The 20,825-nt window shown below is 32.8% G+C and overlaps 1 protein-coding gene across 1 annotated transcript in view; it reads right to left on the bottom strand.

Moving 5' to 3' along the window:
- The window catches only part of LOC142324695 (uncharacterized), a 130,685-nt gene that overhangs the window by 53,256 nt on the left and 56,604 nt on the right, over positions 1 to 20,825 (bottom strand). Inside the window, exon 2 of the mRNA XM_075365597.1 lies at positions 8,578 to 8,650. Coding sequence (XP_075221712.1) covers positions 8,578 to 8,650 — 73 coding nt within the window. The remainder of the gene's footprint in view (positions 1 to 8,577; positions 8,651 to 20,825) is intronic.

Raw genomic sequence — 20,825 nt, 5'->3', positions numbered from 1 at the left:
ATGTAATATACGAGTAAAATGCAGATGATATTTCATATAAACATGTTCAATGTAATTCTCCAATCTGACAATAAAAAGAGTAAGCGATTAATCTGTAGAATAACAATTTAACGGAAGAGCAGAGACGAAAATATTATTATAACACAAAAAAAAAAAAAAAAAAAAAAAAAAAAAAAAAAAAAAAAAAAAAAAACAACAGACATTAGCTAAAATAAAAGAAAACAAGGATATCAAAATATCAAAAAGAACAAAACAGAAAATATACTCAATGTAGTCTGGTAAGAACAGAAATACACTGTAGGCTGAAGAATACTAACTAATAATAACTTTTTTTAAATTTGTGTTATCCTAGTGTCGATACATATAAGGTTTATCGACAAAATAAAAATTAAAAGAGAAAAAATGCATATGTACTATTATGAAACAAAAATTTGCATTAATACTTAAAATTTTTTTTTATTACATTCACGGCACTAAATCAAAAACGACAAGTTAATAACCTCAGAAACTACATTTTACAAACCCGTGCGCGGGCTTGTAAGAGGAAGAATGAAGTCATTCAATGTTTTTGAAGTGCACACAACATATGGTCACATCCAATGTCAAATTCATTAACATACGACCACATCATCCAGCAAATAACATAATGACTGCACAATATTACCTTTATTAAGAGTAAACACCAGATCACAAAAACAATAAACTTATCGCTTTTAACTTCCTTAGCGTCATAAGAAAAAAAAGGATTAGACCTTTTACTCCTAGCGATTTCATTTTCTAAAATTCCAAGTAAATCGTAACCCTTATTGGGTTTAATTTTATCACTTACTTTTTTTTAATTTACAAATCGTGTTAAATCAGTATTTACGTTAACTAATCGCTACCAACTTAACTGAATTCAAACACCCGATAAATACGTATCGCCTTATTACAGACGTCTTATTTTCGTAACCTCAAATAAGGTAAATCAATAAATAATATCGATTTATCGATCGATAAATATTAAAGTAATAAAAATTAAAAAATTTTGAAAGATTTCATATATATAAATATAAACGTAAATTCAGCCTAACGAATCTGCAGACAGAATTTGATGGGGACATTCTTATAAATATTATTTAAGATGGTAATAACATCGACAAGAAACTTTAAATAAATAAATCAGATAATCGGTACAGTAATCTATTAACGTTAGATACAATGTTAAGTATTAACGTTTTACAATTTAAAAAACAATTTTTATCGATGGAACAAATATTTGTACTAAAAATATAAATGTGATAAGAGAAAAAAAATTAAAAAACATTACTGAAGATGAGCTTAGGCCCGAAAGCGCTTTGATGGAAAGAGAAAAGTAAGGTAGTGTTCTTTATTTCTGTACTTGTGGAGTGGCCGAGTTAATATTTTGTAATCGTTAGAATTTACGTACAGAGTAAATATGGACTACAGAAAATTCAGTGTGCGTGCGCGTGCACATGCGCGCAAGTTTCCATAATACTTTTTATCTACAAAAACTACTCCAAAATCCCACGATTGATCGTTTTATGAATCAATAGGAACGAGTTCTGGCTTTACCCGATAAGCGCATCAGCAGCACAAAGCTGCAATTTTTGTACGACTACCAGACATGAAACAAGGGACTCAGGACCGGTTCAACAAAACAGACACCGCTAAGGTAATCATCAGGAATCCGGTACCCACCAAGTACATCCAGAGCTAATTCCCTGTTCAGAATGGATCAAGTTCTAACCAAAAGAACATCTTGGAAGATCGACCGAGGATCAAAGAAAACGGGGGAGAATGATGAAAGCGTATAATCTACTCGCAGAGAAGCTGTGAAGCAAGACAAAAACCCACAAATGGAGAAGTATTCAAAGCTCCTGCAATGATGTCAATCTTACTAAGAATCCCTTAGAATGTTTGGTTTTTATTTTATTTTATATTTAAATACATCGACTTAGGTAAACGTTGTTTTACCACCGATGGAAGAATAACAAAAATAACAAAACGTAAATTAAAAACAATTTTTATTTTTAGATAACAAATCAACAGCCAATAAAGATAAAAATTAATTTCAATAATCATTTGAAAACAAATACGATCAAAAAACTAATTAAAACAAAAAATAATTATTCGTTAAAAAAACAGATGAATCGTGAAGTTTAAACAAATCAAATGGATAGCAACCGTAATACTCATTAAAGGATTGCTAGTAATAATAGATTAATATAAAAGTGGAGGAGAAAAATACCTTTCAACAGTAACAAAGTTAGAACACCGAATAAGAAAGTGATTTACTTAGATTGATTATACACGAGACAAGACAATATAAAAACTATCTATACTTTCTTAATTCGATGCAAGAGAGAATGCGCATTATTAACGTAGTGTCCATTTGTACTGTTTTTCTTGGACAACCCCTTTTTGGTGTTTGAAAAGATTTTTTCAGGATGCTCAAAAGTTCCCACTTTTTCCAATAATCCTTTAGTTTGTAGTTCACTGTACACTATGAACGCTAAAGCGCTACCCTAGTACAAACAAGGAAACCAAGAAAAATTGATTTTATTGCCGCATGTTGGTAGCAGCTAACTTGATAGGATTCACATAAACAGGAAGACTGTTGATGATCTGAAAAGTGCAAGATTCATTTCACTCCAGATCGGGTATTTTCATGCTGGGAAGGGGGATATGGGGGAAGTACTGGAATTAGATAATTTACATGGAGAAACATCAGATTTCTTACTGAATGTGTTGGACATTTTAAACAAATACAAACGATTGAAACGTCGATAGCGATTTCTGCCAACATCACAAATACAAATTTTGGCGGTAAACAAATAGGAGGAAAAATAAGTTTTATAAATTACAGCAAAACTCTGTAAACATTACAAACTGATAACTGTTGACCCTGCATATGTGCTACACAATTAGCACATGTGCAACAAAATCTATTAGCGCTTCCACATTCATAACTTTAATCTTTAAAGTTATTCTGAAACAAAGTATAAAACTGTACTCGGGCACAGTTAAGACAAGATCGGTTACCCCTCTTACCAGCACTGGTAAGAATTGTAAACATATTCCCTGCTCTAAAATCCTACTTCCTCTCCCTTGATAAATGTCTTATCCTCAAACAATTCTTTGCAAACCCGCAGTAGTGAAAGTTTATATTAAGAAATAAACCTTTTAACAAACAAATTGCAACGACCAGAAAGGTTTCCTTGACTTCTGTTGTACATGGCCGACTAAGACGCCTGGAAGAAGAGGACAATTCATTTTGGAAGAATTTCACAGTTATGCAGGTGTATGATTCTTGCATAAGTGCACTGATGAATGGTACTTATGTTTTTCACTCTTTAAACATTTGCTCGGGTGTAAAGAGAATCAGCTGAATTTGAGGAATATCCAGCAATATTGTGGTTTTGTTAAAAACATTGTTCCAAGTTTTTCTGTGGATAAAGACGAGCCGTTGACGAAATCCCACTGTATAAAATTACTTCAAGAGTAAGAAGGGACTGTTGAAATAAAAACACAAAGTGCCCGTGAAAAGGCCGTGAAATATTTGTCTATTTCAGGAATAAAGAACATTGATAATTTGGTAGAATTTTGCCTGGCGATTCCAGGATTGAATGCTGCTGTAAAATGTGTTTTTCCTATGTGAACTCTCTAAAGACAAATAAAAAGAGTAGGATGAAAGTTGAAACCGTCAAGTTTTTGAACATAGTTGAAAACTCATTTCAATGAAATATCTTGAACAGAATTTCATTAAGTTTTGAATGAGAAAACTTCAACAAATCCACTCATAAATAATCATCAAGTACGGCAATAAAGCAGCACCTACTTCTGCAGAATAGACAAAAAGATTCATTATTTGTTAATAATGTTTTATAAATAAATTTTTTTATTAACAGTAACTTGGATTTTATTAATTTGTCCTGGTTTTTTTCATAATAATATGGACACCTTTTATTTACACAACAGAGTGATTAAGAGTTTAATAATTTCTAATGAAATTACAAACAGTTGCTCCTCTGCCACTAAAGAAACAGAACGAGGATTAATACCGTTATGTCTCGATTATTAGTTCTTTATTCTTTAACAAAATACATAGAATGAAACTTATGAGGATTTATTGCTTGGTGCTTCTTTAAAAATAAGATTGTTTCGTGGACCGAAATCCAGAAAATTCTTTGAATTAAAGCAAACTATTTTTGTTTGCTTTAGAAAAAGCAAAAAGGGAAAAGTGTTTCGCAGTTTCAATAGAGATGTGCTTCATAAAAGCAAAATAGCTTTAGCAGGTAATATTGAGAATTTTACAGCTAGCAGAAGTTGGTTTAAAATTTTATGTAATCTCGTTTGACTATAAGAACACGAACCACTGTTTGCCAAAAACTGCCAGATGCATATGAAGAAAACTTTTCATCGATTGTTATTAACACAAAAAGCCAATTTCAAACTATCACAAATTATCTGATCAAACATCTGTATACTTTGAAATGCCACAGAATTTCCTATAGTTTGATCGGAATAAAAAAAGTCAAAGTTTCTATTCCAACTGTTAGTTATAAAAAAACACAGTTATGCTTGCTGTTTTAGCTGATGGGACAAGACTTCCACCTTTTGCTATTTTTTAGTGAAAGACCTTGCCCTTTCTTTTTCCTGTTTAGCCTCTGGGAATCACTGTTAGGTATTACTTCAGAGGATGATATGTATGAGTAAGTGAAGTGTAGTCTGGTACAGTCTCAGGTCGACCATTTCTGAGTGGCTAATTGTAACCCAACCACTGAAGAACACTGGTATTCACGATCTAGTATTCAAATCATATAAAAGTAACTACTGCCTTTACTAGGACTTGAACGCTGGAACTCTCGACTTCTAAATCAGCAGGTTTTCAACGACGCGTTCACTAGACCAACCCGGTGGGTTTTAAAGACTTTGCCCAAAGGAAGTTTTTCAAAAGGAATAACTGTTCAATGTAATGAAAATGGATAGATGGATACTCATTTAATGGAGGAATGACTAATCGGTGTAGTTTCATTAAGCCCAAAAGCTTGCAAAATGTAAAATTTTTGCACATCCTTGATAGTTTTTGGGGACAAATGAAAATGTGAAAAATTCATTATCAAAAAATAATTTTGAATTAGAAATTATTTTCCTTAAACCCTTTTTTTCTCCTTAAACCTTCAAATGTACAAGTTAATAATAAGACTGGCATATTAATAAGAATTTTATTCTTAGATTGCATACAATCATCATTCATTTACACTGATGAATTAAAAGACCATCTGTCAACTTGGTCTGTGAATGGATATTGACTGCATGGGAAAATATATCTCCAGAGCTACAAATTAAAAGCTTTAATTTAGTGTTCAATTTCAAATAATATGTATGGGACACAAGATGATATCATCTGGGAAAACAGAGAATGAAGTCTCAAGCTGTAAATCATATTTTCTGAAGGTTTTTCTTTATCAATCTTAAAAACAGCCTACGGATCTTAAGCAGTGGCAGGGCTTATGTGTATAAATACAATAAATCTCATACAATTTTGGAATCGTGTAGTATCAAGACTACCAAATTGACCTGAATCAAAGCCAAAAACCCATTCAGCCAGATCCCACTTACTGGAGACATTGTTGTTCAATTTATAATAAGTTTATGCTGTCACTAGATACCCTTACGATTATTTTAATAAATCTAATAGATTTCATCATAACAGAACACCTCCAAATTAAAGATGCATATGCCTTTTGTCCAGAAAACATGATACATTTCATAAAGTTGTATCTGTCATAACTTCTTTCATAAATCCATAAAACTGTGGCTCGTTCTTGTGGCCACACATTATGATTATTCTTTTCGATATAAAAGGAAACAAGATTTCCATTTTACATGAAACACAATTCAGAGACTCTTAGGCTGAAATTAAAAAATTTCTTCAAAGAAAAAGTGAATAATCCTAACTCTCTAAATATAATCCTAGCTCTATAACTTTCCTATTGAATTTGTTTTACAGTTGCAAATCATTTTGTTTCTGTTGTGTATGTTGTACACATTCTGCCTGTCTCACAATCTCTGTAGGCATTCAGTCACTCTTTTGTAGACTTCACAAATAGGCTTTAATGGACATATGTTTTCTTTGTCTCCCTAACAATATTTATCTACCAGATATAAAGTAAGAAAGTTAATTATTGTTGAACACATCAACAACAATTGATTATTTAGATTTACTGGACTAGTAGACAGTTAGTACTCTTCTGCATCCAAGCATAGACTATTGTAGTTTTTCTGTACTAAATGCTAACATGAAGCCCATTGAGTCGGTCTATTTTTTTTGTGGTGAACTCATTGCTATCAGCTGATTTTGAAGTCAAGAGTTCTAAGGTTCAAATCTTAGTAAAGAAGTTACCTTTATACGGATTTGAATACTAGATCGCAGATATCAGTGTTCTTTGGCAGTTAGATTTCAATTAACCACACCTCATCTAAGGTCGACCTGAATGAAGACTAACACTTAATCCTTTTAATCCTTTTCAGTAATACCTCACAGAGGTTACAGAAAAAAGAGAAATGCTAACATGCAGTCCATCAAAAGACATCAGCACCTGACTTCAACTTGATGTACGGTAATAAATTACTCAACAACACGAAATAAAAGCATTTTAACCTTTTTTTACAGAAATTTACATAAATTTTGAACTTTAATAATATCAAATCAAGTTTGTTACCAGAATCATTTTCCTGTAACTAACACATTTTACAAATATTTTATATGTAAAATATTATGCACATATACAATATGCATAAATTGTATTACACATTTTTTAGAATAAAATCCAAATTAAACATTTCAGAAAAGTAAAGATCTTCAGTTATATACATTATTTTAACTTTATCATACCACCTATTTTAGAATCAGGTACATACTCCTTAAATATCTACAATCATTAAATAGTTTTTACATTCAAAATTCAGCAAATGTCTGTATGAGTTTATATATGTAACTGAATGTTATATATAACTCTAGGAACAAACAACTTTAATTACCTTTAGAATCTTACACACCGTTATTCCATTAATAATATAATAGTACCACCATTATAATATTAATTACCTCATGCATTTAATGCACGATAATGACCGACTATTAAAAAATTAACATTAATTATCAACATTTCTTTATTAATTTAGGTATCAATTTCCTTATTAGACACCAGACTCGTAATAAGCTCAGCTAAAAAAAGATTAGAGTTTTAATCTAAATTGTCCTTCAAACTCACTCATAAAGGAGGAATTTACTGAGCAAAACTCAGGTTTGTCATATTTTCTACAAGATTACAAAATAGATCACAAATTAAAATATAAATTTAACAAACAAATTTAAACTAAGATAAACTATTACTAAGAATACAATATTAGTTAGATATAGATGTAGCAAAGGTATATTAAAACCTGTAAAGACAGTATTCAACATTAAACCTTTATAAATGCTGAAAGTAAAAGTAAATTAGGTTGTTGGTGGTGGTGGTGCTGGCAAAGTTCATCTTTACAGTATATCATTAGTTCATAAGTTATCTAAAAATCATAACTCAAGTAAAGAGATTTTATCAAAACTGTTATCTTATATAATTTAGTACTAATACAAATTTTAAACACGCTCTGCTTACTACAATATAAAAATTACTAGTTTTCTATTTCACTCTGATGATAGTCATACTAACATTACTCACAAAACCATTTTTATTGTTTCAGCAATTTTTACTACATACATATATATGTATGTATGTATGTATCTATTCGCGCACGCATGCATACCTAAATATACTTTATGAATGTATAAAGGCGTGTATTTACTATTGTAGTAAGCACATATAAAATAATATTTTATTGAATTTTCTGGAATGCAGCTAAAAATACAGGCATTTGGTATGAAAAACAGTCACGTTTAGGTTTGTTGGGGATACGCATTAACAAATGCCATAATCATAGCAACGCCATAGAAATGCCATTAACAATGCCATAATGGTAGTAGGCAACAGAGTTAAAGTTTACAAAAGAAAATTAAGGTTTCTTGTCTACTTCACAGACTTTCATACAGTTGTACTCAAGCCTGATTGAAATGAAGACGTGATATACTTAGTCCTATAAACCTTGCAAACAAGATATACATTCAACCCTAAAAGCGACATCTACATGTTCTTAAAATTGATATAGAATAAAATGTTTTCAAACAAAAACAGTCGTACTTCAGATGATGTTTAATTTGGCGACACTAAGGATATTATTAAAGTAATATTCATTTTTACAATGCACACGTATTACAAAATTATCTAAGTTTTGTATTCGCAAGAATACCATCATTTTTTGTATACAAGAATACCATCATTTTTTTACAATCTTGTACATTTGAACACGCAAACTATATTCAATGAGGGTGACACGATAGATGAAATAACATCAGATTATCAGAAATTGAATTCAAGATTTGCTTATAACCTACAACACTGTCAATAAATCCTGGAAATATTGACAACTACATGATAAAAACTAAGCTTTAAATAAGAAAAGCATACTCACATATTCTTTGACATTTTTTGTACGGACAGCCTTGTAGGATGCGTATGCAGGATATAAGTTACCAAAAAGAAGTCTGCAAAGAGAATACATTAATCCCATTTTAATAAAAAACAACATTACTTTTTCTGTATATTAAACAGAGCACAATAATAAACAACACAATTAAGACAACACTCATAACACTTCATAACAATTTATTAATGTTTTTTTTCTTTTTTATAGTTTGTATTAAAATCCTTGCTATGTCAACTGTATCAAATTAAAATTCAAAAATGCTCACAGACACAATTTTTACAATAAAAAAGTTAACATATCGAATGACAATACCAATATACATACATAAAACTTATCAAATTTAACATTCATAATTTCAATACAGTTGGTGTGATTAGTTGTCTACATAGAATGGGATCCATGATGGTAAATTAATGTATTTTAATAATCAGCTGAAAAGACTTAATTCAAAATTAAACCGAAAATCAGCTGATACAATAATTTTATTATTAAATAAATAAATAGAAGTCAGGTGGTAATTTAACAGAAACCAATTAAATTTAATTAAAAATCAAGCGTTATTCTTTACCTAAATATGGGCATTGTAACATTTTGGAATTTATTTAGATATTAATATACTTCTCATATCTGGAATTTGCATTAACCAGGAAATCTAACAAAATTAAAAGATGAAAATATGTCAACACATGAAAAATTTTTCTATATACAGTCAAAATACTTTTTTATACACCATTAACACACAAATTTGTTATTTAAATACATATATATATAAAACTTTTTTTTTAAAACTATATGCTAAAGAGGTAATTTTGTGTAAATGAAAAAATTATAATCCACTTAAAATATGGTATTCGATTAGTTCGAACGTATGACGGGTGAAAGAAAAGAAAGTTTTTAAATAAAATAAATAATTAAGATAATATTAAATTTAATGAGCTGCCCAATATTTTTGTTTATATCATATTTTACATGCATTACGGTTATAAAGATTTCTATAACAGAAACTGAGGATATGATTTTAATTTTAGGAATGAATTAAAAAAACCTTCTTTATGTACAAAGCAGCATTTTTAAACATTCACAGGAAATTAATACAAGGGAACCTATTTTATTTTTTTTCATTAAAAAGAAACACGAGATTCCAAGCTGTATAATTAATATAATGTATTTATGCAAATTATTATTTTGTAACAAATCACGCCTTCAAAACACACGGCGAAAATATATTAATGACACAAGGGTACAATTTTTTCGCACAAACAAATACACAGCACACGCAAAAATACATCGTGACAACCATCATTCTTGCCGCAAATGAGGAAACCGAAAAACAACAAAATGGCATCTGCAGTAATTAAATTTCTTAATTACGAGCAAGTGAAATCGGAACACGAAACCGATACAAATCGAACAGACGTTACGACCGCTTTTAAAGATCGCAATATTTCTTTAATCGTCGACAGGTGTACGATAGCCTTGGTTCACTATCGAGATGATTGCTGTATATGGTAAAACGATAAAGAAGGCGAACTACGAAAGAGAAACATAAAAATGCTGTTACGAGTTACAAAATCCGAGAACCGCAAGCAAGGTCGATAGACTACAATATTATTAAACGAACGAACGGCACCCGATCGCGTATTAAAAAAAGACCAAACGACTGCATCGTCATTCGCCTAACTACAAAACGAAACTGACAGACACGATGAATAAAAATGGGACAAAAGACCGCCCGGATAGTGGTAGTGCAAAACAAAACAGCAAGCGAGTTATTGAAGCTACTGAAGGCTAGACCAACAAACTAAGACATCATCGCTCTCCCGAATACCATCACTTCCTGAATGCGAGGCACTCAAGCGCATGCGTATTTAAAGCATCTCAACTATAACTGTCATTCGCCCAACCGCTTACATATTTAACCAAAACATATATATGTATATATATATATAAAATTAATCAGTGAAAAAGATAGCCTACTACATACTAAATTCTCATGATATTTTTATCAACTGTAACTTATTCGTGTAATTCGCGGCAAATAAAATCGGGGTTGACTTATACGTCTCGTAACCTTCTTAAATAAAAATATTCTTTTTAATATAAACCCCCCTCACAAAATAAAACAAAAAATACCATGACATGTTTTCATTTCATTAATATCACGATAGTTATAACAAGAATATAGTATTTGCATTACCGTCATTTTATTTGATATACAAAAGTAATCGACAATGTTTTAAAAAGATCGTTTTTTTATTGCCGCAATAAAACGCAAACGATCGAAATTTTTTCTTACATTAAAACTCCAGATATTCACATCAGGTCTTCGACTCCGGAAGTTTCGATGAACAAATCGATGGGATGTTTCGATGGGAACAATCCCGACTGCAATAAACAGTAAATAAGCGGCGTTTGGATTAGCGTCAACATTTTGGATGATCCAGAGAAATCAAAGTGATATAACTGGAAGAAAGTGAAGACGCACGTAAAATCTATGCAAATTTCGTTTTTCACATACACTGTGCCCGCAAAAAGCACTCTTACACAACGCTTCATTTAAAAGTACCAAAAATTCACAAAAAAAGAGCATAAAATTTCAACAAAACTGAATAATTACGAAGTCAAAATTTAATAAATAATATTAGCGTACACTTTTTTACCCGACGAGTCGATAATTAAACGTTTCGTCACACGATCTAAGCGTTAAGCTTAATATATACAAACATCGTAGAGTTCCTTTATCTGTAAATTCATTTTTGGAGGGAATAAATCGCTTCGACGATAATATTTAGTATCTAACTATTTTTTAAATAGTATTAAATCTAATTAATTTTTTCTGTTGGAAAAACCGTGCCGTTTTGGAAATTAAGTTTCGATATATCTTTGGCACGGTCGAACTGAATTTCAGTAGTCTACCTTTCCTGATTTCAATTATCACGGTATTTTTCACCGGCTTTAGAATGGCGGTTTTATTCAGTTTTCATTTAAAAAACGTAACATTTTCATAACGTCTAAACTGAAAAAGGTAGTTTTTATATATTATAAAAATAAAACGAATTTATAAATTAATTGATGGCCTGCCGATCCTCCTTTCTACCTGAGCACGGATCTTTCTTTTAACCGAACACGATCTGGTAATTTGCTGGATCAAGTACTAAAACGTACAAACTGTTATAAATCGAGTAAAAAATTTCTGTTGAGAAGACTAAAATTTCAGTTAAGACTAACGGTTAGGAAGGATTTGCCAAAATTTAAGACAGATTTAATAATAATAATAATAATAATAGAGCTTAAAGTTTATTAATCTTAAAGTTGAAATTAGAATTAAATTTTAAAGTTAAGTATAATCTTTCTTAAAATTAACTTTAGATTGTAGAAACGGAACGCGGCTATCTAAATCGACCGATTCTAACCAAAACTGTCGTGTCGAATAGCAGATAAGCTGTATAGGATGACTTAATGTAAATCGTACAAAAATAATATTCGATATTAATAGCATGAAACTATAATAAATGACCCTAACAACAATCGAACACTCTCACGTACAACACTTATTATCGATACACGTTTCTATTTCATATACGGTTACCTAGTAGAAAATATATTTAATTAATGCACGCGTTACACGGGTTTATACAACATACAGTAGTTATAAAAGATATGCAGCAATTATGCGCACGCTGTATGAGTTATATGATTTAATCACCGGCAATTGTACAGATCTGACTGCTGGAAGATGAGATTATTTTCAAAAGATTGTAAAGGTTTCAAAAGATTTCCGCACATTTTTTCAAGACGATTTTAATTGTTTTTTTTTTTTTTTAGTTGCCCGCAAGAGAAAAGAAGCCGCCGTCTTCGAAAAATCCAGAATCTTCGTAAAGTTAACCCGAGGATTGCAGCGTAACAACGTTAGCGAAGAATCTTTGGAATCCGGAAACGATAAAACGTTTTCCGACCGTTATTTTGAAGAAAATTCTTCGATCGTCATAATTCTTCGATTAGTATCGATGTTATAACAATTCGCTACTAAAAAAATGACGATATAAGTTCCGATCATTTGCGTAGATAACGCGCTAGTTTATTTGTTTAAACAATCTTACGCGCATTTATATGGAAGAAATTTTACAAAATGAGGACCGTCAAAACAATTCTCCAAAATAAAAAAAAAATAGTCGGGGGATTTCACGTAACAAGTATAGATTTTTTAATTAACAGAAAAAAAAGGAAAAAATATAATTAGAATAAAATGAAGAAATTTAATTTCGATAAAACATTTTCAAAAAAAAAGTCCAACTACTAAACGGAGTACCAAACGAACGATAGAGTAAAATTTGTTTAGATATTCGATTAAGGGAGTTTAACCCCGACCGCATAACGAGTTCTATCACGAAACCTTCGACTAAACGTTACATCGTATTTCTTGTTATTAGAGAAAAGCACCCGATAGAATTTTACGAGTGTAATTTTCTTTTTTTTACGACAGCAGATTTCAGTTAGCTTTCAAAGCGAACACTACTTAATTTTTTTAAATTTGTTCCATTCACCGCTCGATATTTTGTTATTCATCTTATAATTTAATTGTAATCTTAAATAAAATAAACTGCAATTATAAAATACTAAAATTCACGTAAAAAGATATTCTGTGACCGAATACAACGGTGCGATTTAACTAAACTGTACTAGGTAAAAACAAAAACCGTACACAACAAACTAATGAATATATGGGCTAGTCTCTGCGATCCGATTATATTTACTGTCGTACTACTACGATACGGTCGCTTTTATTCAAGCATTATATGTTACTATACAAAAGATATTATTATCGTTACTGTTACATCAAACAATGTCAGGAAGTGACAACCTTCGAAATCTGTATTTACTACTGAATACACTGTAAACAAAAAGATTCACATGCAGAACTATTGCCGATCCCACCAAATAAAAAAAAATAGTAAAATAGGAATCGCTTCGGCCAAAACATCACAGATAAATTTAAACCAAAAAGCAGTTTTACAGTCAAAATATTCTCAGATTAAAAAAGTAAAAAGGAATTCTTAAATAAAATAATTTTAATGAAAACTATCTATATATAATGGCTATAACTATTAGTTTCCATGTCGCTTTCAGTATTCAATAGACTTCAAAAAAGGAGGAGGGTCCCCTTAATTCGGGCAGTATTTTTTTTTTTTTTTTTTTTGTCTTCAGTCATTTGACTGGTTTGATGCAGCTCTCCAAGATTCCCTATCTAGTGCTAGTCGTTTCATTTCAGTATACCCTCTACATCCTACATCCCTAACAATTTGTTTTACATATTCCAAACGTGGCCTGCCTACACAATTTTTCCCTTCTACCTGTCCTTCCAAAATTAAAGCGACTATTCCAGGATGGGCAGTATTTATTACTTTGTAAGTCATTAGGGTCTTTCCCGTCTCGCGACTAAAGCTGCGTTACGGAAAAGCCCTAAAACAGTGTTTCTGATGCACGGTTTATACACACAGCCCACCGGGTTTGTCTAGTGGTGAACGCGCCTTCCCAAATCAGCGGATTTGGAAGTCGAGAGTTCCAGCGTTCAAGTCCTAGTAAAGCGAGTTATTTTTACACGGATTTGAATACTAGATCGTGGACGCCGGTGTTCTTTGGCGGTTGGGTTTCAACTAACCACACATCTCAGGAATGGTCGAACTGAGAATGTACAAGACTACACTTCATTCACACTCATACATATCATCCTCATTCATCCTCTGAAGAATTATCTGCACTCTTGGAAGAGGAAGACAGACACTGCTGGCTACAACATGACGGTGCGACATCGCACTACGCAGGTTCAACTTCTGATTTCGTCGAGGAATTCTTCGGTAATCGTGTTATCGGTCGAGGCTTGTGGCCACCAAGATCTCCAGATTTGAATGCGGCGGATTTTTTTCTACGGGGTTACCTCAAAGAAAAAGCCTACAGCGACAAACCACGAACACTTGAACGATTGAAAGTCAATAGTGAACAAGCCGTATTAAATATCCAGCCACAAACTTTGAAAAAGTTGCAAGAAACGCTGTAAAAAGAATTGAAGCTTGTATTCAAGAAGATAAAGTTTACTCTAAATGTAAGGTAATGGTAATAATAAAAATTACATTTACATTTACACATGCCTTTTTATTATTTCAATACCTACCAATATAAGGTTGGGTTGCGTTTTATATGGGACACCCTGTATTAAAAATAGGTATTTCTGCTACAACTTCAAACTTAGTTTTTTATTAAAGAAATTAACCTTCCATTATAAAAAAAATCGTTATATTTTACCATTTTTGGAACTGACATTATTCGCACACAAAACTAATCCGATATTGTCAAGAAAATAGTTTCTTTTCTTCCTTAACTACACGAAATACTAGTATACTAAAACTAGTATAAATTAATGAAATTTAAAAATATGAATTAAAAAAAACATCTTAATATATCTAAAAAGAAGCTTTGTTAGAAAATCTTTTTCTTTCAGAAATAAAAAAAAATCCATTCAGAAAATATCCTACACGACGAAAAATCATTCTACGGACAACATTTAGTAAGATAATAACGTTTCGGGGATTAACACTTGAAATAAATTCAAACCAAACCACCAGATCGATTAAGGCATCAAATGAATATTTTCTTTTTTATATTCGTGCAAAACAAAGTAATTTTATAAAGAAAGCTTTCCGATCTTCTGAAAGATATAATAAAAAATAAAATACAAAGGAAAAAAACCTCAAACACAATCGTCGCAGTTTTACATTCCGCTACCGTAATATCAATTTAAATTGCCACAGCCCGTGTAATTTTTTACACTTTTACCTATTATATTATTATTATTACTATCGCGCTATTACTGTTACGTTGCGTAATATCAGATCGTTGACTTAACTACATAAAACTCGTTTTAAACACGTACAAACGAGTTGTACTTTACGCACATTTTAAGTTTTACTTCGTTCTTAACTTTTCTCCTCTAATGGGGTTCACAAGGAACATCTAAAAACTAACTTCTGCAAATTTTACTATCCTTATTTTTTATTCCGTTATAAGTTAACATAATTCCATTTCTTTGTATTAGAGGCGACTTTAATAAAAAAATATATTTTAAAAAATCTGCTGAAACGTTCACGAAACCGGCCAAACTATTTAGATTTATGTAATTTAAATAAAAGAGGGTCTCTCTCTTTATGCAGCCCGTCTTTTACAGTTCCTTTAATGAAAACTGTAAATTCTGTAACTCTATGCGGTATTCTAAAAATATAAAGAAATCGACAATTCTACGACCGTAATCGAAATATAATGAAATTTCAAATCGGATATGAAACGTCAAAGTTTTGCAAGCTTTATTTCCAAGAGCGAATGACGGCCTCTACCCGACGATTGCGATATCTAAGGAAATAGAACAGACTGAAAATTTGTATGAATTAGATAAATACACCGCCTTGAAATTACAGTTCGATTCTACAAACATCAATAGGATGTTCACTTCGCCTCTTCTTCATTAATGCAACGTAAAACGTTTAAAATAAATATAAATAAATGCGAAATACGATAATGAAGTCAAGAGAGGAATTTTGTTCGAAGAGAAAAAACAAATTAAAATATACGAACAGAAAAATATCAAGTCTAATCATATTAGCTCGAATAAAAACGATTAAAAAAATAACAACCCAGGCCAGATTCAGCGGAGGTGATTCTAGGGACACGCGGCCCTCTCTACTCAAACATCCTACCTTGAATAATTTGTTTAGTATAACCGTTAAACTAAAATTTAACGCATTATTTTTCCACAAGTAAAAGTTTGTTCAAAGCAAAGAAAGGAATCGTTTACAGCTTTTCGATGATTACAGAAAGGAAATTTTCAGTACGCGTAACAATGAATAAGAAAAAATTCAATAATTCTTTTAGTTAAAAATAATGGCCACCACATACCCCATAACTAGAAGAATTATTGAATACTATTGATATTAATATAAAAAAAGGAAAGACAGAAAGAAAAGAATACTCTCAAGAAAGGCGAGTTATTTTTTCTTTGTCCGCTTTTAGCAAGATCTAAAAATAATAAGACCTAATGAAAACAAAAATAATCACCGGACTTTACGATGAGTTTTCAACACGTTCAAATAACAGGCGCCCTTAACTCCTAGATTTTTAATAGCGGGAGCACAAAAGCCATACGCAACGCGTAAACAGACAACGCATATGTTTACTGAAAAAGACGGTCGGGTAATTCCAGTTCCCTAAATAGACACTGCGGCTGACACATCTTTAAACACCAATCGGGTTCTGTAAAGAACAGTTATATCCATTTCAGACATGAAGTAGGTGTAAAAAAAACTTGCTTCCAACCTTTTAGCGTCGATTCGCCTTATTTTTTTAAAGCTTCTCAAGGTGTTACACGTTTCAATTCTCCACGAAAAAAAATTTTCCACTTAACAAAAAAAACATATAATATTAAGGTTCCGTAAAATAATAAATTCGAGTTACACGATCGAATGTTATTTTCAATATAGTTTTTTATTATATATAGTCTGAAGAAACGATCTTGAGAATGTTATGCGTCGGGCTTACTAAGAAGAGCGAAGCGGTTTTTTTATGCTTTCGCTACACTCGAACGTAGGGTTGCTAACCGGAACATCAAACCTATCAAAATGTACGTGAAAACCGGCTTTAACAGTCACACTTTCACTACGTTCAACGCAGGAATCGGTTATATAGCAGGCATCATTGCTATCACAGAAAGCAGTTCGGTCTGGTGCCTCTTGCACCTCGGGCGCTTTACGTGCATCATCATCATCATAGACGTAAGAAAGATCGGGATAGATGTTATAAAGCGACAAAAATTATGAAATTATACGTTGCACACACCGCTTCGACTTGGCAAGGTTAACTTGCAAACCTACAGAGGAATAAATCGGATAAACGTTTATTCGATTTTCAATTATTTTTCACTCGGCCAAGAGATAGGTCTTAATTACTTAATTACGATACGTTAAGTCAGAAGATAATGCTAATCCAAAAGAAATTCTGAAGCTTCGGGCTTTTTTAATTTCTTTCTTCAACGTGAGTTTTTGGTGAACGCTATATAACCTCGTAAAACCTCATCGCCAGTATAAAATAACCGATTGTCCGGTCGGTTAAATACAAAGATAATGTATTTCGTCGATATTCTGTTACGTCGATTAAAATTATTATTAACGATCGGTTCATTAGTTTAAGATAACGATGATTTACGGACTTTTTTTTACTGTGACAAATGACAAAAATTGTTCCTGATGAAAGTCCGGACCCTGCGTCCCCCTAACCGAAGCTAGTTTTAAACGTGCAATCCAAACGGACGACAGTCAAAATGCGTGGGACGAACACAACTGTATTTGTATGCGTGTGTGAATACACATACGAAATCTTCATTTACAGATATTAATAATAGATTTACGCACCGCGTTTTAATTTTTCTTTTTTAAAGATTTGTGTGCCCGAGACGAAGCGTACGCTTCTCAAGAGTGCAGACAAATTATCGTACAGTCGAAATCCCCACTTAAGTATAAAGGCAGTGTAATCAGCCGAGTGAGAGTTCGTAAGTACCTAAGTGTTTTGTTTGATGAGAAGTTGCTGTTTAGCAACCGCATTAGGCAAGTAGCGGCGGACACCGTGTCACTGATGCACAAACTTGGAGGATTGCTCGGACGGACTACGGGTTGTCTGGCCGTCAAATGTACATAGTGAACCGAGGTGTCTCCGAAAGCAGGACCTCTTACCCGGCGCCCGTTTGGGCGCACAAGCTGGATATGAATAGAGCACTTCTTCAAAATTTAAGTAGTGCCCGGCACAGAGCCTTAATTGTACGCACCGGTGTTTTTAAACCTCATAGGAGGCAACCACCGTATTGGGAAAGGCTCTCCCGATCGATTTAAGTGAACGTTCTGTCAGCCATGTGGAGATTGCGAAGAGGCCAGGAGGCTGAGGTATTTGGGGTGCGGTTTCGGGCCGGGCCAGTAGCGGAACGGAACGGTGATCACAATGCACCGGATCTAAATTTCGTTCATTCGCCCATCTCCCGCCTGCGAAAGAGGCTGCAGAGTCACGCGATGGAAACATGACAGCTGGAATGGGACACCACGACTAAGGGAAGATCCCTGTATAAGTTTATACGGATTCTGGGGCCTAAGCTTATACGGATTCTGGGTTGGTATAACTCTCCTTCGTTTTTAAGGGCAACGGGTGTCCAGGTGCCCACCAACCATATTAATTTGAATAGATATCTGTTTCGGTTCCGCCTGGCAGCTGATGACCTGTGCGTCTGCGGGGTGGTCCAATCAAATGAACGACTGATGTTTGACTGCCCTGCTCTTGGGGGGGGGGGGGGCAGAGACCGGGCCACCCTGCAACTTAAGAGGTCAAGGGAAAATTGGCCACTCACAAGCGGCAAGTCAATGTGGCGAGAGCCGCATTGTCGAACCGTGTGGAAGTTCCTTGATACGGTTGCTATGTTCAACGACGTCAGTAATTTAAGGGAAAGACTCCTACCGTACTGCTCTGTGAAGCTAACCTGGATATATGGCTGACCACCAGCAATTAAGGTCTAAGCGCTTTAATATGGCGGACAGGTACTTGCTGGCATTCAGCGACCTAGGCGTGGTAAAGCCCACGAGAGTTAGGTACGGAGGTAATTATCGATAATTTATTTTAAAATATTTAGCGTACTAAGTATTTCTTACCGTATATAATACAAAAATGAATACTTTATACTTGTATTAATATTCTATCTCTCTATCAAGCGAGTCAAAATGTATGACCGCTTTATACGAATAAAGGTTATCAAAATATTTCATTTGAGTTATATTTATATGCGCTTATTGTAATGGGTATTAGTAATGTTGATGATGTTTATAGTAAAAAAGCACGGGCCTACAAATTATGTAATACTCTGTGTTAATAGCTTTAGTAATTTTATACTTATTCATAGAAAAGCTAAGTAATTTTTCCTCACTGTTGACTAATATTCAATACTAATGTTTACTTTTCATTTTCAACAAACTGATTTAGCGCATTCTTTGCGTGTATTAATGAATTCGCACATTTTTTCGTTTTTTGTTAGTGATTTTTTTTTGTAATGGCAGAAATTAAATTCATAGATAAGAATAAAAGGCTCTGCAGTTAATCTCGTTAAGTAGTTACTACTGTATACGACTTTATGAATTAAAAAGCTATATAAAGTTAGAAAAATTGGATGACAAACATTTAAAACGCATTCAAAAATGTAAAGAAAGAAGCGCTACAGCTCGTGGGATTTCAAGATCGCTAGTTGAAAAACTCCGAAAAGAAAAGCAGGATCGTCTTAAATCTAAATCGCAGTCGTGCTCATTCTGAACACCAAAAAAGTATAAACAAGTTTAAAACCGACTAGTGGATAAAACAGTTGATCAAGGCATTGTAAGAAGAACATTTAACGAGTTTCACGCAAAACGTAATGAACTGCCTACATCAAATAAATTACGTGCAGAACTTCACAAGAAGATTCAATTTAAAGGTTCTAGAATTATACTAGCAGCTACCCTGAAAGAGTTAAGATTTAAGCGGTGTAAAATTGAAAATAATAGGAAACTTTTGATCCCAGAAAGAAAGCATCCGGTGGAAGAGGAGGGAATATTTAACAAAAATGACCGATTTCAGAAAAGAAAATCCTTCGAGTGTTTATTTGGACGAATCTTATACTTTAACGTCCCATTCGACAACAAAATCGTGGTCGGATGACAGAGGTGCAGAAGTAAAAGTGACGGTTAATAAATAAATATGATCGGTTAATCATAATCCATGCCTGAGGAGAAATGGGGTGTTCTTCCGCGATGTTAACTCGGAAAACGAGTTCAAAAAGCGGTGACTATCACGACAGCATCAACAACAATCTCATAGAACCGTCATTTGAAAAATTAATTCCTGGTCTTCCCCCTTCACCAAACAGTTACTGTTATCGATTATCGATAATGCAATATACTACAATTCACTTCTAGAAATGCCTCTAAATTTAAATGACAGGAAAAGTGACACGCTTAATTTGTTAGTAAAGAACAATATCCCGTTTTTTAAAGCGATGATAAAACCACAGTTTTTGATGAAAACAGTTTTTTTTTATGAACTATTAAAAAAAATAAAACACGGGCATCAGGTTCTAGGACTTAAACCTTAAATCCGATCGAGATGGTGTGACCGGCTCTGAAAAG

The sequence above is a fragment of the Lycorma delicatula genome, chromosome 5 (genome assembly GCF_047948215.1).
Source record: "Lycorma delicatula isolate Av1 chromosome 5, ASM4794821v1, whole genome shotgun sequence".
Lineage (NCBI taxonomy): Eukaryota > Metazoa > Arthropoda > Insecta > Hemiptera > Fulgoridae > Lycorma > Lycorma delicatula.
Note: the sequence above shows the minus strand (reverse complement) of the source record. Positions and strands in the feature narration are given on the sequence as shown.